General features: G+C 45.2%; 1 protein-coding gene across 1 annotated transcript in view; it reads right to left on the reverse strand.

Moving 5' to 3' along the window:
* The window catches only part of LOC139569759 (LIM domain-binding protein 3-like), a 38,421-nt gene extending 18,690 nt beyond the window's left edge, over window positions 1-19,731 (reverse strand). Inside the window, exons 1-4 of the mRNA XM_071391133.1 lie at window positions 19,669-19,731; window positions 19,355-19,435; window positions 18,844-18,874; window positions 14,222-14,289 (exon numbers count right to left, since the gene is read on the reverse strand). Of these exons, the coding sequence (XP_071247234.1) occupies window positions 14,222-14,289; window positions 18,844-18,874; window positions 19,355-19,435; window positions 19,669-19,731 (243 nt within the window). The remainder of the gene's footprint in view (window positions 1-14,221; window positions 14,290-18,843; window positions 18,875-19,354; window positions 19,436-19,668) is intronic.
* Window positions 19,732-19,904: the final 173 nt, after the last annotated feature.

Genomic DNA, 19,904 nt, shown 5'->3' on the forward strand with positions numbered 1-19,904 from the left:
GTGCTACAACACTCACTGGTCCTGTTCCGTAAAGTTGTGTGGCCTACCACTTCGTGGCTGAACCGTTGTTGCTCTGAACCGTTGTTGCTCTGAACCGTTGTTTCCACTTCATAATAACAGCACTTACAGTTGACCGGGGCAGCTCTGGCAGGGCAGAAATTTGACGAACTGACTTGTTGGAAAGATGTAATACTATGATGGTGCCGAGTTGAAAGTCACTGAGCTCTTCAGTAAGGCCATTCTACTGCCAATGTTTGTCTATGGAGATTGCATGGCGGTGTGCTCGATTTTATACACATGTCAGCAACGGGTGTGGCTGAAATAGCCTAATCCACTATTGAAAGGGGTGTCCACATACTATTGTATGTATAGTGTACCTTGATTAGATATAGTATTTACTCCCCTGAATCAATACATGTTAGAATCTCCATTGGCAGTGATGACAGACATTTTTTGCCATACATTGCCATAAATTTTCAAGCAGATTTAATTCAAAACTGTAACTTGGCCACTCAGGAACATGCACTGTGTTCTTGGTAAGCAACTCCAGTGCAGATTTGGCTTGTTGAAAGATATTGTCCTGCTGAAAGGTGAATTCCTCTCCCAGTGTCTGGTGTAAAGCAGACTAAAGCAGGTTTTCCTCTAGGATTTTGCCTGTGCTTAGCTCCATTCCGCTTCTTTTCATCCTGAAAAACTCCCCGGTCTTTTCCGATGTGAAGCATACCCATTCCATGATGCAGCCACCACCATGCTTGAAAATAAGGATGTAGTTACTCAGTGATGTTTTCTGTTGGATTTTCTCCAAACATAAACTCCCTATCCCTTCTGTGAAACCTAGACCCCTCATCATACCACCCCCTTCCCCACCAGTCCATTACCTGCTCTGAACGCTCCTCCCTGCCCCTTACTGTCCCTGATCCACCCCTCCCACCACCAACTGCCCTTGACCACACTACCATAACCCCTACTGCCCCTGACACCCCCCCCCCCCCCCGCTCCTTAGTGAACCAGATCCATCCCCCTTAGCTCTTCCTGCCCCTGATCCCGAACAACAGCAAGCCGGTCAGCCTCAGTCCAGACCCCCCGAACCCTACAATCCGCCTTCACCCCTCCCAGTACCCCCCATTCTACCATCAAGTCAGTGCAGGGGGCCAGCAGGCAGTCAGTGGGGAGGCATGCCAAGACATGTGAACAGCCAAGAACCACCCAAAAACACAAACAATCCACTAGAGACCCTCTGCAACGTCTGCAACGGAATGATCAAACCCTGAACCTGGACCCCACCAATAACCCATCACCATGACACTGACAATACACTCAGATCAGAAAGACACACTCTGGCTGTTCATTGTTGCCTCCCCACTAGAGAATCCATCCATAAGGTACGTAAAGAGAATGCCCCCATGGATGCACTCACACTAAACACACCTGCCAACTATTTGTGAGTGCTCCATGGCCAGGTGAGCCTTGCCCTGTTTGTTCCCTCTGTCTTCCAGCGTCCAGCCATGCCTCCACATCGCTCCTCCTCCAGCACCAGCCCAGGCTGATGGGCATACTCTGCACCACCCCACCCCCTGCTCCCTCTCCATCCCTCTCACAGAACCTGTCTGGAACCAGGAATCATTCATCATCACACCAGAAGAGGCGCGGAGGAAGCACCAAAGATCTAGACAACTCCCCGGAACGAGCAGTTCACAGGGGAGGACCAAAGATCTAGACAACTCCCCGGAACGAGCAGTTCACAGGGGAGGACCAAAGATCTAGACAACTCCCCGGAACGAGCAGTTCACAGGGGAGGACCAAAGATCTAGACAACTCCCTGGCACGAGCAGTTCACAGGGGAGGACCAAAGATCTAGACAACTCCCCGGTATAAGCAGTTCACAGGGGAGGACCATCACCTCCTGGTCTTGGGTTTCCAGGTGTGTTTTCTCGCTCCTCAGGTTGTTCTCACTCCCCTTTGCAGGTCCAGAACAAATCCCAGCATAAACACCAATCCAGATCCCGGTTTCCAGCACCAGTCCCAGCACCAGAGCGCCAGACGAGGCGTGGTGGAGGGACCAAAGATCAGACCTTCACCCGGAGCGAGTAGGCCACAGGAAAGTACCACGTCTCTCTGTTCCTCTGGTTCTAGGGCTCCAATTTGTGTCTGCTTGATCCTCAGGTTGTCCTTCCTCCCCTTTCCCCTTCCCAGTTCCTGGTTCCCGGTCCCCAGTCTCAACAGCAGACCCAGCACCAAGCCAATGGTTTCCAGTCCCGGAATTACTAATCCAGCGTTTCCCAAAGTCGGCATTGGGGACCCCAAGGGGTACACATTTGTTTCTTGCCTTAGTACAGAACACATTCTTGCCTTAGTACAGGGATACTAATCAGCCCACAATCAGCTGAGGGCTGATTCTTTCTTGAGCGGATGGTCGGGGCCCAGAACATAATTACAAATCATTTGTAGACTGAAAATTGAACGCAAGAAGCCCAAACAGATATAATATTTGACTAAAACATAATAATTTCAAATCTTGCTTACATTTGTATATGACCACGACTCTCTGTTCTGTGTTATTTCATCTCATGATCACGTCTCTCTGTTCTGTGTTATTTCATCTCATCTCTATAGAGACGCTGTCTGACGTCTTCAAAATACATACAAATTACATAAAGTACAAGGTACGTACAGTTTGCAGGCGACATAACAGTAGTGAGCTTGATTACCAACAACAACGAGACAGCCTACATGGAGGAGGTGAGGGCACTCGGTGTGTGGTGTCAGGAAAAGCCAAAGTACATGAATCTCTAGGAGACAGAATGCGTCTCCTTCCTGAGCGGTATGACGGCTGCGTGGTCCCATGGTGTTTATACTTGCTTACTATTGTTTGTACAGATGAACGTGGTACCTTCAGGCATTTGGAAATTGCTCCCAAGGATGAACCAGACTTGTGGAGGTCTAAAAAAAAAATCTGAGGTCTTGGCTGATTTTTTTTGATTTTCCCATGATGTCAAGCAAAGAGGCATTGAGTTTGAAGGTTGGCCTTGAAATACATCCACAGGTACACCTCCAATTGACTCAAAGTATGTCAATTAGCATATCAGAAGCTTCTAAAGCCATGACATCATTTTCCAAGCTGTTTAACTTCATTGGGGTAGGGGGCAGTATTTTCACATCCGGATGAAAAGCGTACCCAGAGTAAACTGCCTGCAACTCAGTCCCAGATGCTAGGATATGCCTATTATTAGTAGAGTTGGATAGAAAACACTCTGCAGTTTCTAAAACTGTTTGAATGATGTCTGTGAGTATAACAGAACTCATATGGCAGGCAAAAACCTAAGAAAAAATCCAACCAGGAAGTGGGAAATCTGAGGTTTTTAGTTTTTCAACTCTTTGCTTATCCAAGATACAGTGGAAATGGGGTCATGTTGCACTTCCTAAGGCTTCCACTAGATGTCAACAGTCTTTAGAACATTGTATGATGCTTCTACTGTGAAGTGGGGGCGAATGAGAGGGGATTGAGTAAGGTCAGCCATGAGCTGACCATGCGCTGACCCTGCGCGTTCATGTGAGAGTTAGCTTGAGTTCCATCGCATTTCTGAAGACAAAGGAATTCTCCGGTTGGAACATTATTGAAGATTTATGTTAAAAACATCCTAAAGATTGATTCTATACTTCGTTTGACATGTTTTTACGGACTGTAATATTACATTTCGTCTGAACTTTTGCCTGGACCTGCCCGCGCGTCGTGAGTTTAGATTGTGTACTGAACGTGCGAACAACAAGGAGGAATTTGGACATAAATGATGGACATTATCGAACAAAAAAAACATTTATTGTGGAACTGGGATTCCTGGGAGTTTATTCTGATGAAGATCATCAAAGGTAAGTGAATATTTATAATGCTATTTCTGACTTCTGTTGACTCCAACATGGCGGATATCTCTTTGGGTTGATTTGTCATCTGAGCGCCGTACTCAGATTAATGCATGGTTTGCTTTTTCCGTAAAGTTGTTTTGAAATCTGACACAGCGGTTGCATTAAGGAGAAGTGGATCTAAAATTCCATGTATAACACTTGTATTTTCATCAACATTTATGATGACTATTTCTGTAAATTGATGTGGCTCTATGCAAAATCACCGGATGTTTTGGAACTCAGATTTTTGGATATAAATATGAACTTTACCGAACAAAACATACATGTATTGTGTAACATGAAGTCCTATGAGTGTCATCTGATAAAGATCATCAAAGGTTAGTGATTCATTTTATCTATATTTCTGCTTTTTGTGACTCCTCTCTTTGGCTGGAAAAATGGCTGTGTTTTTCTGTGACTTGGCTCTGACCTAACATAATCGTTTGGTTTGCTTTCGTCATAAAGCCTTTTTGAAATCGGACACTGTGGCTGGATTTACAACAAGTGTATCTTTAAAATGGTGTAAAATACATGTATGTTTGAGGAATGTTAATTATGGGATTTCTGTTGTTTTGAATTTGGCGCCCTGCAGTTTCACTGGCTGTTGACGAGGTGAGACGCTACCATTCCACATACCCTAGAGAGGTTAAAGGCACAGTCAACTTAGTGCATGTAAACTTCTGACACTGGAATTGTGATACAGTGCATTATAAGTGAAATAATCTGTCTTTAAACAATTGTTGGAAAAATTACTTTTGTCATGCACAAAGTAGATGTCCTAACCGACTTGCCAAAACTATAGTTTGTTAACAAGAAATTTGTGGAATGGTTGAAAAACGAGTTTTAATGACTCCATCGTAAGTGCATGTAAACTTCTGACTTCAACTGTATATTCAATGTGTGGGGCAAAATTTAGGCTATGATTAAGACATTTGAGGTATTTTCTGTCTGCATTATCAAGGACAACGCACAGGTATTGCCATCATTGTATGATTTCTGTGTGCAAATGAACTCAAGCTTACGGACAATGTCAAATGTGATATAGCGAAGCACTTGAGTGAGTACTTTCCAGAAACGGACGAAACAAACAACTGGATTCATTATCCCTTTCATGTCCTGCCTCCAGTCCACTTACTGATATCTGAACAAGAGAGCCTCATCCAAATTGCAACAAGCGGTTCTGTGAAAATTGAATTTAATCAGAAGCCACTGTCAGATTTCTGGATTGGGCTGCGCTCATAGCTTCTTGCCGTGGCAAATTGCGCTGTTAAGACACTGATGCCCTTTGCAACCACATACCTATGTGAGAGTGGATTCTCGGCCCTCACTAGCATGAAAACTAAATACAGGCACAGGCTGTGTGTGGAAAATGATTTAAGACTGAGACTCTCTCCAATACAACCTAACATTGCAGAGTTATGTGAATCGTTTCAAGCACACCCTTCTCATTAACCTGTGGTGAGTTATTCACCATTTTTGATGAACAAATAAGGTTTTATATGTAAGATGGCAAAATAAAGAGCAATATTATTGACTATTATTATATAATTTTTTGTGCCCTGGTCCTATAAGAGCTCTTTGTCACTTCCCACGAGCCGGGTTGTGACAAAAACTCACATTCATTCTTATGTTTAATAAATGTATCGTATAGTGTGTGTGTGGCAGACTTACAATGATGGCAAAAAACAACATTTGAGAGTGCGCTGATGCAGCTGGAGGTTGAAGGGGGGTTCGGGACTGTAAAAAGTTTGGGAACCACTGTGCTAAACAATGCAGAATATTAGACTGTTGGAAACTTCCTCTCCCTACTACACTGAACAAAAATATAAACGCAACATGCAACAATTTCAACGATTTTACTGAGTTACAGTTCATAGAAGGATTTGAAATGAAGTCATTATGCCCTAATCTATGGATTTCACATGACTGGGCAGGGGTGCAGCCATGGGTGGGCCTGTGTGGTGCCAGGATAACAACCCCTCCCTCAACGTGATCAAGACTAAAGAGATGATTGTGGACTCCAGAAAAAGGAGGAACGAGCACGCCCCCATTCTCATCGACGGAGCTGTGGTGGAGCAGGTTGAGAGATTCAAGTTCCTTGGAGTCCACATCACCAACAAACTATCATGGTCCAAACACACCAAGACAGTTGTGAAGAGGGCACGACAACGCCTATTCCCCCTCAGGAGACTGAAAAGATTTGGCAATAGTCCTCAGATCCTCAAAAAGTTCTACAGCTGCACCATCGAGAGCATCCTGACTGGTTGCATCACTGCCTGGTATGGCAACTGCTCGGCTTCCGACCGCAAGGCACTACAGAGGCTAGTGCGTACGGCCCAGTATATCACTGGGGCCAGGCTTTGCTGCCATCCAGGACCTCTATAACAGGTGGTGTCAGAGGAAGGCACAAAAAATTGCCAAGGACTCCAGCCACCCTAGTCATAGACTGCTCTCTCTACTACCGCACGGCAAGCGATACCGGAGCGCCAAGTCTAGGTATCGCTTGCCGTGAAGCAAGCGATACCTAGAAAAGGCTTCTTAACAGGCTTCTTAACAGCTTCTACTCCCAAGCCATAAGACTCTTGAACAGTTCATCAAGTGGCTACCTGGATTATTTTCATTGTACCCACCCCAGCCCCCATTTTACACCGCTGCTACTCTCTGTTTATTATCAATACCTCTACCTACATATACATATTACCTTAATTACCTCGAATAACTGGTGCACCTGCACATTGACTGTACCGATACCCCCTGTATATAGCCTCTCTACTGTTATTTTATTGTTGCTCCTTAATTATTTGTTATATTTCTATTTAATTTGTTTTCTTAAAACTGTATTGTTGGTTAAGGGCTTGCAAGTAAGCATTTCACTGTAAGGTGAGGTTTCACCTGTTGTATTCGGCCATGTGACAAATACAATTTTATTCTAAAATACAATTTTATTCTTCAATTTTAATCTGAGAGAAATCCGCTTTTTGTGTGTATGGAACTTTTCTGGGGTCTTTTATTTCAGCTCATGAAACATGGGACCAACACTTTACATGTTGCGTTTATATTTTTGTTCAGTTGACATCGCACAGTTCAATCTGGATCTGATTTATCTCTCGAGAAGTGTTGTGCAATTTGCACATTGAGCTCACAGAAGAAAAAAGCGAACTAAATGTAATTCAAATAACTGAACCGACATCGGTCAATTATTTGTTTTACAAAACAAAAAAGAACCAACATTTGAGTTAATCACTCAGCACTACTGGCTAGCTAGGTCTTCAGCCAGCACGGAACAAAGCGGCGGTAAGGGTCCTTCAAAACTCTGACTCAGTTCTCAAATCAACACACCTGTCAGTGCTGCTGTGAACCACATCACAAGAAACATGCCAAACGGGAGATGCATAAACAAATCATTTATACAATTTCAATGTTTGAGTTGCTTTGTGCATCACCAAATTAGCTCGAGATGAGCTTTATGCAACACTGCTCACTGCACCAAGTTACTTGAGTTTCAAAGAGTTTTTAGTCAAGGCGGGCTCATGAATATGCAACACTGCCAAGTCACTTGAGTTTCAAAGAGTTGTCAGTCAAGGCGAGCTCATGAATATAAGCTGGATTTCTACTCTTGCCCTGGAGACCCACCTAGTTAGCAGGTTTTCATTTCATCCTTCCTTTTCATCATTCATAGTACTGTGACTATAGACTGTATTCAAAAAGCCGTAGGCCTTGTATATTTCAGGTAATCTATGAGGTAAATAATGAGACAGTGATTATCTAAAGGTAAATGTACCGAGTGCCTGTTGTCGTTCAAACCAATCAGCCTAATTGATAATCGGCTGGAGTGAACTAGGGCACGCCAGGATGGATCAACATTGATTAGCACGCGTACATAATAGTGACAAGTCAACATTGTAATGGAACTCAACTGTCACACTCCTTAAGATACACAGTGAGAAGCTCGCTGGACAAGAGAAACACCGCTTTCTAACACAGCAATCACAGCAACAGGAGTCAGATGAGTGGTTGAAGTGGACTGATGCTGACCGACACAGAAAATGTCTACTGCTGACTCCTCTAAAAACAACTAAAAAGAAAAACAACTTTTATCCCAAACAGTTTTAGTTCGTTTGAAGATAATTCAAATGAGCAACATTTTCAAACCCAACTTTGAAGTGCCAAGACCGGGCCGTTATACAAGAACATCTTAAAGCAGAAAATGCTGATGTGAACTAAGTTATTCATTCCAACAGCAACAAAAAAACGGAGAAAAACTTTGATACAAACACCTAATGAGCATTATAGACTACTGAGTAAAGATATGTTTTATTGTAAAGGACGTCACGCTTCCTCCTGATTCAGCTCATACTGAGTCTCGAATCTCAGGACCTCTCCCTCAAAAACACACATGATCACCCCCCTAAAGCATTCCAATCCATTGCGCTATTGAAAAAGGCCTTCCATTTACTGCCCAAACTACCCCCCTACTTTCCCAACTACCCCCCTCCCCTACTATCCCAACTACCCCGTTCCCCTACTCCCTCAACCTTCCCCTCCCCTACTTACCTCAACATAATTTCTCTCTGTAACAGCATCTGCTCTCTCCTCCTCTGCTTATGCTGAATCAGCCAGCCACACACACGCACAAGTCATCCATCTCGACACAATTTCAGACAAATCATGGTCTTACTATCCAACACTAGATAAAAATTCACTGCATTGCCATGGGACACAACAACGTACTCTGTCTGTCTGGAAAAAATGGAAATTCAGAGCCAAAACTCTTAATGTATTCTTTGGAAGAAGTACACCCCATTAGAATGAATCAGATCGGGCCTCCCGAGTGGCACAGTGGTCCAAGGCACTGCCCCGCAGTGCTAGCTGTGCCACTAGAGATTCTGGTTCGAGTCCAGGCTCTGTCGCAGCCGGCCGCAACCAGGAGACCCATGGGGCAGCGCACAATTGGCCCAGCATCGTCTGGGTTAAGGAAGGGTTTGGCCGGCAGGGGTGTCCTTGTCCCATCGCACACTAGTGACTCCTGTGGCAGGCCGAGTGCAGTGCACGCTGCCACGGTCACCAGGTGTACAGTGTTTCCTCCAACACATTGGTGCGACTGGGTTCTGGGTTAAGTGGGCATTGGGTCAAGAAGCAGTGCGGCTTGGTTGGGTTGTGTTTTGGAGGACGCACGGCTCTCGACCTTCGCCTCTACCGAGTCTGTACGGGAGTTGCAGCGATGAGACAAGACTGTAACTACCAATTGGGGAAAAAAATTGATTTAAAATTATTGTATGTATATTTTTTGAATCAGATCAAGCTAACAACAAAAGTGTAAACAATGGAGAAAATACCCTCCATGACAGAGCTCTTGCCACCCCAACCCTAAATCTGTCCGCATTGGAAGCAGGGAGTTTTTAGTATGGAGGTCAATGAGAGAGTGTTGAATTTGGTCAACATAAAATGCAAATGCTAATTTGCTACAGGAGGTTTATATGATATAATATACATTTTGTAATGTTTAGGCTGTCATCAATGTACTGATATAAGTGGATACGTGTTGTCTATAAAAGATGAAGAAAAAAATCTAATATTTATTGGGTGGAAAGCCAAAATGTGCAGTTTTGGCAGCCAAACATGTGTCCTCCTGCCGTAACCTGAGGGTCAGCCAGCAATGTAATGTCGATAATATTTCCTATCTTGTTTTGTTTTGTCTTTCATACCATGTCATGTGTCTTCTCAGTCATGTTGACACTGGTCTACTGCCGTTGCTTTAATGTATTGTTGTTCTGATTAATATTGTTGTTGTAGTTGTTGCTAATGGTAATCCCATGTCCACTTCTACTATAATTATTGCTGTTGGTCCCACCATTTATTTATATATATATATATATATATATATATACAGTTGAAGTCGGAAATGTACATACACTTAGGTTGGAGTCATTAAAACTAGTTTTTCAACCACTCCACAAATATTTTGTTAACAAACTATAGTTTTGGCAAGTTGGTTAGGACATCTACTTTGTGCATGACACAAGTATTTTTTCCAGCAATTGTTTACACACAGATTATTTCACTCATAATTCACTGTATCACAATTCCAGTGGGTCAGAAGTTTACAGACACCAAGTTGACTGTGCCTTTAAACAGCTTGGAAAATTCCAGAAAATGATGTCATGGCTTTAGACGCTTCTGATATGCTAACTGACATAATTTGAGTCAATTGGAGGTGTACCTGTGGATGTATTTCAAGGCCTACCTTCAAACTCAGTGCCTCTTTGCTTGACATCATGGGAAAATCAAAAGAAATCAGCCAAGACCTCAGAAACAAAATTGTAGAACTCCACAAGTCTGGTCCATCCTTGGGAGCAATTTCCAAATGCCTGAAGGTACCACGTTCATCTGTACAAACAAGTATACACAAGTATAAACACCATGGGACCACGCAGCCATCATACCGCTCAGGAAGGAGACGTGTTCTGTCTCCTAGAGATGAACGTACTTTGGTGCGAAAAGTGCAAATCAATCCTAGAACAACAGCAAATGACCTTGTGAAGATGCTGGAGGAAACCGGTACAAAAGTATCTATATCCACAATAAAAAGAGTCCTATATCAACATAACCTGAAAGGCCGCTCAGCAAGGAAGAAGCCACTGCTCCAAAACCGTCATAAAAAAGCCAGGCTACGGTTTGCAACTGTACTTTTTGGAGAAATGTCCTCTGGTCTGATGAAACAAAAATGGAACTGTTTGGCAATAATGACCATCGTTATGTTTGGAGGAAAAAGGAGGAGACTTGCAAGCCAAAGAACACCATCCCAACCGTGAAGCACGGGAGTGGCAGCATCATGTTGTGGGGTGTTTTGCTGCAGGTGGGACTGGTGCACTTCACAAAATAGATGGCATCATAGGGCAGGAAAATTATGTGGATACATTGAAGCAACATCTCAAGACATCAGTCAGGAAGTTAAAGCTTGGTCGCAGATGGGTCTTCCAATTGGACAATGACCCCAAGCATACTTCCAAAGTTGTGGCAAAATGGCTTAAGGACAACAAAGTCAAGGTATTGGAGTGGTCTTTTGAGCGCAACTCACCAAGGGTGAAAGAACTGCGAGCTCAGTATGTGCAAGTAAGTGTACATTCAGAAACATTTACTGTAATCCAGATTGTCTACAGTACTAACACATACTATGTGAATGACATTACTCTTCAGTACATACAATGTATGTGAATCAGAAGCCTAATTGTACTCTACAGTATAGCACTGTCTCTGTACGACTTACAAAATCCTACATACAGTATATTGTATTTCTACACAGACAATATTTGACTTGGAATCCTTGGACACACCCCATGAGTTCATCTTTGTCGATGAAACAGGCTTCAATCTAACAAAGAGGAGAAGGAGAGGCCGAAACATGATTGGACAGCGGGCCATTGTTGAAGTCCCTGGTCAACAAGGTGGCATTGTCACAATCTGTGCTGCTATCAGCAACCATGGTGTTCTACATCACCATGTTACATTCGGGCCATATAACACCCAGCACCTTCTAAGATTTATTGCCAATCTAAGATATATTTTATTTTAGCAGCAGGTTCAAGAGCAGCAGGGTCAAGAGCTAAATGAGAATCCCATTCCCACCTATGTGATAGTGTGGGACAATGTCAGTTTCCACCGAGCTGCTCAGGTAAGGGAATGGTTTAACATCAATGGGCAGTTTATGAACTTGTACCTCCCTCCATACTCGCCTTTCCTGAATCCGATGGAGGAGTTCTTCTCCTCTTGGAGATGGAAAGTGTATGATAGACAACCCTACACCAGAGTAAATCTGCTGCAAGCCATGGATTTAGCCTGTGGTGATATAGGTGAGGAATCATGTCAGGGCTGGATACTGCACACAAGAGGCTTCTTCCCCCGTTGCCTCAGGAGGGACAATATTTCCTGTGATGTTGACGAAGTGCTCTGGCCTGACCCAGCCCAAAGACAAGAAGAAGCACATTGATCACATGTTTACTCCTTTGATTTTTGTCCCTTTTAGTATTGTATACTGTAGTACAGTGCATTGTAGGCTGTATACTGTACAATGGACAAATTGTATGGCTGTCACGTTCCTGACCTGTTTTTCCTTTTTCTTGTATTTATTTAGTTGGTCAGGGCGTGAGTTGGGGTGGGCTGTCTATGTGTGATTTTCTATGTTGGGGTTTTGTGTTCGGCCTGGTATGATTCTCAATCAGAGGCAGCTGTCAATCGTTGTCCCTGATTGAGGATCATACTAAGGCAGCCGGGGTTTCACGTGTGTTTGGTGGGTGTTTGTTCTTGTGTCAGTGTTCCGCCACACAGGACTGTCACGGTAGTTATTTTGTATCGTATATTGTTTTTGTTAATTATTAAATCACTATGGAAACTAGCCACTCTGCGTATTGGTCCGATCCGTCTCGCCTCTCCTCGTCCGAGGAGGAGGATTACGACTGCCGTTACAATGGCCCTGAACATTGTGCTTTCCATTTATTAACAGTACTGACTGCTCAATAGATTTTGACTGGTTGCAGGTTCATATCAACAAAGAACAAGAATTACAGTATCACAGAGACAAAGGACACATTTGTGAGATGCAGGGTACAGTACTGTAAAAATAGGGGTACAAGGAGGAGGAAGAACAAAAAACAAAATTGCAAAGAGCAAAGCAGAGTAGTAATTTCTGATCAATTTTGAGCTACTATGATAGAACATGTTTTCGTTCATCAAAAGACAATGACGGTAAAATATGAATATTCTTTTAGATTAAAAATGTACTTCTCCCTGAGAATTGTATGTTTTGAACAATGTGTTTTCTATTTTTCAGTGTATTGTTTACTGACTGCTTGAGAGTGTATATCATTTTGATCACTTTGTTTATGATTTGAGAGCAGTGTTTGATTTTGAACACAGGTCAGAGGTTATGTAAATAGTGCTTGAAGATGAGGTTTTGTGTTGAATGTTTTCAGGAAATGGAGCAAGGTTTCAGAAATTGTGTTTTAGCAATTGAGAAAAACTGTAAGAAGCTGAATCAGGTGTGCTATCTCTGAAACAGCTGTGGGTCCCTGAGGAGAGAACTGAGAACTACTGACAGTCAACCATTCTCAAAGCCATACATGAGAAAGAGAGAGAGGGAGAGAGAGAGACAGGGAGAGGGAGTGGGAGAGAGAGAGGGAGAGAGAGAGAGAGAGAGAGGGGGGAGTGATAGAGAGAGAGAGGGGGGAGTGATAGAGAGAGAGAGGGGGGAGTGATAGAGAGAGGGAGAGAGAGAGAAAAAGAGAAAGAGAGAGAGAGAGAGAGAGAGAGAGAGAGAGAGAGAGAGAGAGAGAGAGAGAGAGAGAGAGAGAGAGAGAGAGAGAGAGAGAGAGAGAGAGAGAGAGAGAGAGAGAGAGAGAGAGAGAAAGGGGGGAGCGATAGCTTTGACTATGTACAGACTCAGTGAGCATAGCCTTGCTGTTGAGAAAGGCCACCGTGGGCAGACCTGGCTCTCAAGAGAAGACACACTGCCCACAAAATGAGGTGGAAACTGAGCTGCACTTTCTAACCTCCTGCCAAATGTATGACCATATTAGAGACACATATTTCCCTCAGATTACACAGATTCACAAAGAATTTGAGAACAAACCCGATTTAGCTAAACTCCCATATCTACTGGGTGAAATACCACAGTGTTCCATCACAGCAGCAAGATTTGTGACCTGTTGCCACAAGAAAAGGTCAACAAGTGAAGAACAAACACGATTGTAAATACAACCCATATTTATGTTTATTTATTTTCCCTTTTGTACTTTAACTATTTGTACATCGTTACAACACTGTATAAATACATAATATGACATTTGTAATGTCTTTATTCGTTTGAAACTTCTGTGAGTGTAATGTTTACTGTTCATTTTTATTGTTTAATACACGTTTGTTTATTATCTACCTCACTTGCTTTGGCAATGTTAAGATGTGTTTCTCATGCCAATAAAGCCCCTTGAATTGAATTGAATTGAGAGAGAAAGGGGGGAGTGATAGAGAGAGAGAGGGGGGAGTGATAGAGAGAGAGAGGGGGGAGTGATAGAGAGAGAGAGAGAGAGAGAGAGAGAGAGAGAGAGAGAGAGAGAGAGAGAGAGAGAGAGAGAGAGAGAGGTGTACTTCAGAAGTGTCTCTGTCAGGTCACTGCTCAGCGTCTGTCACAAATCGTTACGTCATTACATAATACACACAAGCGCGCGCACACACACACACTCACACACACACCACAATCACTATATCTCACATCAGAAGCTACTCTAACACAGCGTAGAAACCAACGTGAACATGTGTGTTCGCTTACCCTGGAGATGCTTAGTGGCATGTTGAAGTCCGTTCCTCCTTGTAGTCTAAAGCCCCATGGTGCGGAGCCTTTGAGAGTACATTTACATTTACATTTAAGTCATTTAGCAGACGCTCTTATCCAGAGCGACTTACAAATTGGTGCATTCACCTTATGATATCCAGTGGAACAACCACTTTACAATAGTGCATCTAACTCTTTTAGAAGGATTACTTGATCCTATCCTAGGTATTCCTTAAAGAGGTGGGGTTTCAGGTGTCTCCGGAAGGTGGTGATTGACTCCGCTGACCTGGCGTCGTGAGGGAGTTTGTTCCACCATTGGGGTGCCAGAGCAGCGAACAGTTTTGACTGGGCTGAGCGGGAACTGTACTTCCTCAGAGGTAGGGAGGCGAGCAGGCCAGAGGTGGATGAACGCAGTGCCCTTGTTTGGGTGTAGGGCCTGATCAGAGCCTGAAGGTACGGAGGTGCCGTTCCCCTCACAGCTCCGTAGGCAAGCACCATTGTCTTGTAGCGGATGCGAGCTTCAACTGGAAGCCAGTGGAGAGAGCGGAGGAGCGGGGTGACGTGAGAGAACTTGGGAAGGTTGAACACCAGACGGGCTGCGGCGTTCTGGATGAGTTGTAGGGGTTTAATGGCACAGGCAGGGAGCCCAGCCAACAGCGAGTTGCAGTAATCCAGACGGGAGATGACAAGTGCCTGGATTAGGACCTGCGCCGCTTCCTGTGTGAGGCAGTGTCGTACTCTGCGAATGTTGTAGAGCGTGAACTGTGTACGTAACCATCTTCAGCTTTGGAGAAAACACACATACTTCCTTAGTGTCCTCCTGAAACCGCTTTCCCCCTTCACTCACAGTACGTTTTACATTTTTTCCTCTCGCACTAGTTTTCTTGTTTCCCTCCTTTAGTTGCGTTCCTGTGTTCTTTACCTGTTATTTCCTGACGATGGGGACGAACACGTTAGGGGGGGGGGGGGGGGGGGGGCAAGTGCCTAGGAGCTTCTGAAACACACAAATACAGGTGTGAGAAACACACAAACGCACACACATGCACGCTCACATGCACGCACAGGATCCACACACACAGGAGACACAGAGCGGAGCAGAGCGGAGCAGAGCGATCCCCCACACACAGGAGACACATAGCGGAGCAGAGCGATCCCACACACACACAGGAGACACAGAGCAGAGCAGAGAGAGATCCCACACACACAGGAGACACAGAACAGAGCAGAGAGAGATCCCACACACACACACAGGAGACACAGAACAGAGCAGAGAGAGATCCCACACACACAGGAGACACAGAGCGGAGCAGAGAGATCCCACACAAACACAGGAGACACAGAACAGAGCAGAGAGAGATCCCACACACACAGGAGACACAGCGCGGAGCAGGGTGATCCCACACACACAGGAGACACACAGCAGAGAAGAGAGAGATCCCACACACACAGGAGACACAGAGCAGAGCAGAGCGAGATCCCACACACACAGGAGACACAGAGCAGAGCAGAGAGAGATCCCACACACACAGGAGACACAGAGCGGAGCAGAGCGATCCCACACACACACAGGAGACACAGAGCGGGGCCGAGCGATCCCACACACACAGGAGACACAGAGCGGAGCAGAACGATCCCACACACACAGGAGACACAGAGCGGAGCAGAGAGAGATCACACACACACAGGAGACACAGAGCGGAGCAGAGCGATCCCACACACACAGGAGACACAGAGCGGAGCATAGCGATCCCCCACACACAGGAGACACAGAGCAGACCAGAGAGAGATCCCACACACACACAGGAGACACAGAGCAGAGCGATCCCACACACACACAGGAGCCACAGAGCGGAGCAGAGAGAGATCCCCCACACACACACAGGAGACACAGAACAGAGCAGAGAGAGATCCCACACACACACAGGAGACACAGAGCGGGGCCGAGCGATCCCACACACACAGGAGACACAGAGCGGAGCAGAACGATCCCACACACACAGGAGACACAGAGCGGAGCAGTGAGATCCCACACACACAGGAGACACAGAGCAGAGCAGAGAGAGATCCCACACACACAGGAGACACAGAGCGGAGCAGAGCGATCCCACACACACACAGGAGACACAGAGCGGGGCAGAGCGATCCCACACACACAGGAGACACAGAGCGGTGCAGAACGATCCCACACACACAGGAGACACAGAGCGGAGCAGAGAGATCCCACACACACACAGGAGACACAGAACAGAGCAGAGAGAGATCCCACACACACAGGAGACACAGAGCGGAGCAGGGTGATCCCACACACACAGGAGACACACAGCAGAGCAGAGAGAGATCCCACACACACAGGAGACACAGAGCAGAGCAGAGCGAGATCCCACACACACAGGAGACACAGAGCAGAGAGAGATCCCACACACACAGGACACACAGAGCGGAGCAGAGAGAGATCCCACACACACAGGAGACACAGAGCGGAGCAGAGAGAGATCCCACACACACAGGAGACACAGAGCGGAGCGGAGAGAGATCACACACACACAGGAGACACAGAGCGGAGCAGAGCGGAGCAGAGCGATCCCACACACACAGGAGACACAGAGCGGAGCAGAGAGAGATCCCACACACAGAGGAGACACAGAGCAGAGCGATCCCACACACACACAGGAGCCACAGAGCGGAGCAGAGAGAGATCCCACACACACAGGAGACACAGAGCGGAGCAGAGCGATCCCACACACACAAACACAGACCTCTGTCTCCTTCTCACAAGCTCTGAACTAGTTAAATAAAGGTTAAATAAATACAATAAAATAAAAGTGAACTAATTCAACCTAAAACAGATCCTAGTTTAAACTTAACGCCGAAAACCTGAGTTTTAAAAGTGTCTAAAAGGGTTGACGGGGAGGTCTTGCCTGTTAGGTGAGGGACAGACGGGACAAGAATAGTCAAGCAGAGTGGAGACGGAGACAGGGATGGAGTACACAGGGGCCTTATAAGACCTGTAACCCTACCCCCAGCATGCCTCACTCTGATACCCTGCATTACTCACTCAGACAGATATAGACTCCTCTTAGCCCCACACATTGTCCCCTATCTCTACACTGTTAAACATTTCCTGTAAAATGTACAGTACAGCAATTGGCCAGTGAGTTACTGTAACTTATTTTACAGTACAACTACTGTAATCAATTTTACAGTACCAACATGTTACTGTAATCTAATTTACAGTACCAAGTCAGTCACTGTGATCTAATTTAGAGTACCAATTACAATTACAGTATATTACAATGACATATTACCCAGTGTTCTTTTCATTTGTACATTTACATGAACTTTTTGGTCATTTAGTGGGTTCTCTTGTCCTTAGCAACTTACAGTTGGTGCATTCAACCAAGGCTGATAAAGAAAACGTATCATAGTCATAGCAAGTAAAACGTTGTCGTAGTCAATACACTGGTCTTCAAAATAATTGTAATTACAACAAGATAACTTATGATACTCTATGTCTCTATCTCTGGATAGTGTCAATACATTACCGAGATATTCACAGTAACTTGATGCCAGCTTCCTGTAAATTATTATAAATGAAAAGCAATGAAACAGTACAATTCTGTAAACGTGAGTAATAAACTGTAAGATTTTTTTTACAATATTTTACTGTAATTACAAGGGATTGGAGCTAGCTGGTTGTCTATTAGGCATTTGTATAATTATAGCATATGAATGTGTTTTATTTCACTCGCACTTCTAGATGCCTAAACAAAGGCTTCCAAACTAACCATCATATCAAAGATTTTTTTTTGTCACACGATGATATGGTGTGTGGTCCTCCCACTACAACTCGGGAAACCATGTAGTTTATTAGGCTACAGATTCAATCAATTATGATGAACTTCACAGGGTGGTGAAAGTGCACGGTGATGAGCTTGATGCTGCTTTCCAATTATTGTGGTGACATCATGATCGAACGTTGCCTGCCGTTTGAAAAATAGAAATATTCTTGCTCTTATCCACAATAATCTCATCATGAAGACTAGCCTACCCACACAGCCTACCCACACAGCCTACCACACAGCCTACCCACACAGCCTACCCACACAGCCTACCCACACAGCCTACCCACACAGCCTACCCACACAGTCTACCCACACAGCCTACCCACACAGTCTACCCACACAGCCTACCCACACAGCCTACCCACACAGCCTACCTACACAGCCTACCCACACAGCCTACCTACACAGCCTACCCACACAGCCTACCCACACAGCCTACCCACACAGCCTACCCACACAGCCTACCTACACAGCCTACCCACACAGCCTACCCACACAGCCTACCCACACAGCCTACCCACACAGCCTACCCACACAGCCTACCTACACAGCCTACCCACACAGCCTACCCACACAGCCTACCTACACAGCCTACCTACACAGCCTACCCACACAGCCTACCCACACAGCCTACCCACACAGCCTACCTACACAGCCTACCCACACAGCCTACCCACACAGCCTACCCACACAGCCTACCTACACAGCCTACCTACACAGCCTACCCACACAGCCTACCCACACAGCCTACCTACACAGCCTACCCACACAGCCTACCCACACAGCCTAAGCGCTCTGTATCTCTGAGCTGTTGGACAGAGCAACACGCCAAGACAAGAGTTGGCACATTTGCTATTTAACGCAACAGTTTTTATTGACAAAACTATCGGTAGAGATGAAAATGTGATGGAAACACATTGAACTTAAGATTTTTATTTGAGACATGTTACTTAATTAAAATTTCAAATCAACTTTAATAAAAATTCGGAATAATAAGTAATCTATTCAATTGAACTTAATAGTAATGATAATAATACAAAAATAAATTCAAACAAAAAAACACGTAACAATCAATGAGTTAGTCAGTCATGGTTGGTCTGGTGGAGTGGTTGATGGTGTCTTTGTGTCTTTGTTTTGCGGGAGGGGAAGAGATGGGGTCTGGCCTGGCAGTTGCTGGATGGAGATGGCAGTTGTGGTTGGTTGGTGCTGTGTCCAGGGTTGGTACTGGTGTTCGGGCTGAGACTGGGAAAAACTGGGTGTGAGGGCCAGGTTGGAAATTGTGCAGTACCAGGGCGGGAAAAACCAGGGGTTGGTGCTGGGTCTGGTGTGGGGACTGTGAGGCTGGGAGAAACAGGAACTGGGTCAGGATCTATAGAGGGGAGGAAGGATAACATGAGGAGCAAGCAGACACATAAGGAAGCCCTAGAACCAAAGGTCAATGGTGGTACTTCCCTGTGGTCTGCTTGCTCAGGTTGAAAGTCTGGTGTTTAGTCCCTCCTCCACACCTTGTCTGTTGGTGTGGTGCTGGGACTGGTGCTGGAAACCGGGATCTGGATTCGTGGACTGGAGAGTCAGGTCAGGCCGCGGTCAAGCCATTGTTACCTTTCCAAGTTCTCCCGGCGATTCCGTCCTTGTCCTCTGGATCAGAGAAACAGAGCCAGCCATGTTCAAGCCACTGTTACTGTTGCTGCCTTCTGGTCCATCCAAAGAAAAGGATGGTGAGAGAGTAGAGAGAGGGACACAACCCCAGAGAACCTCCACCACGCAGGGTTGTGCGTAATGAAGCGAAACCAGAGTCCTACCGTTTGAAGTTTATACTAGTAGAAACCCATAGACTT

This window comes from Salvelinus alpinus, chromosome 3 (genome assembly GCF_045679555.1).
Source record: "Salvelinus alpinus chromosome 3, SLU_Salpinus.1, whole genome shotgun sequence".
Taxonomy (NCBI): domain Eukaryota; kingdom Metazoa; phylum Chordata; class Actinopteri; order Salmoniformes; family Salmonidae; genus Salvelinus; species Salvelinus alpinus.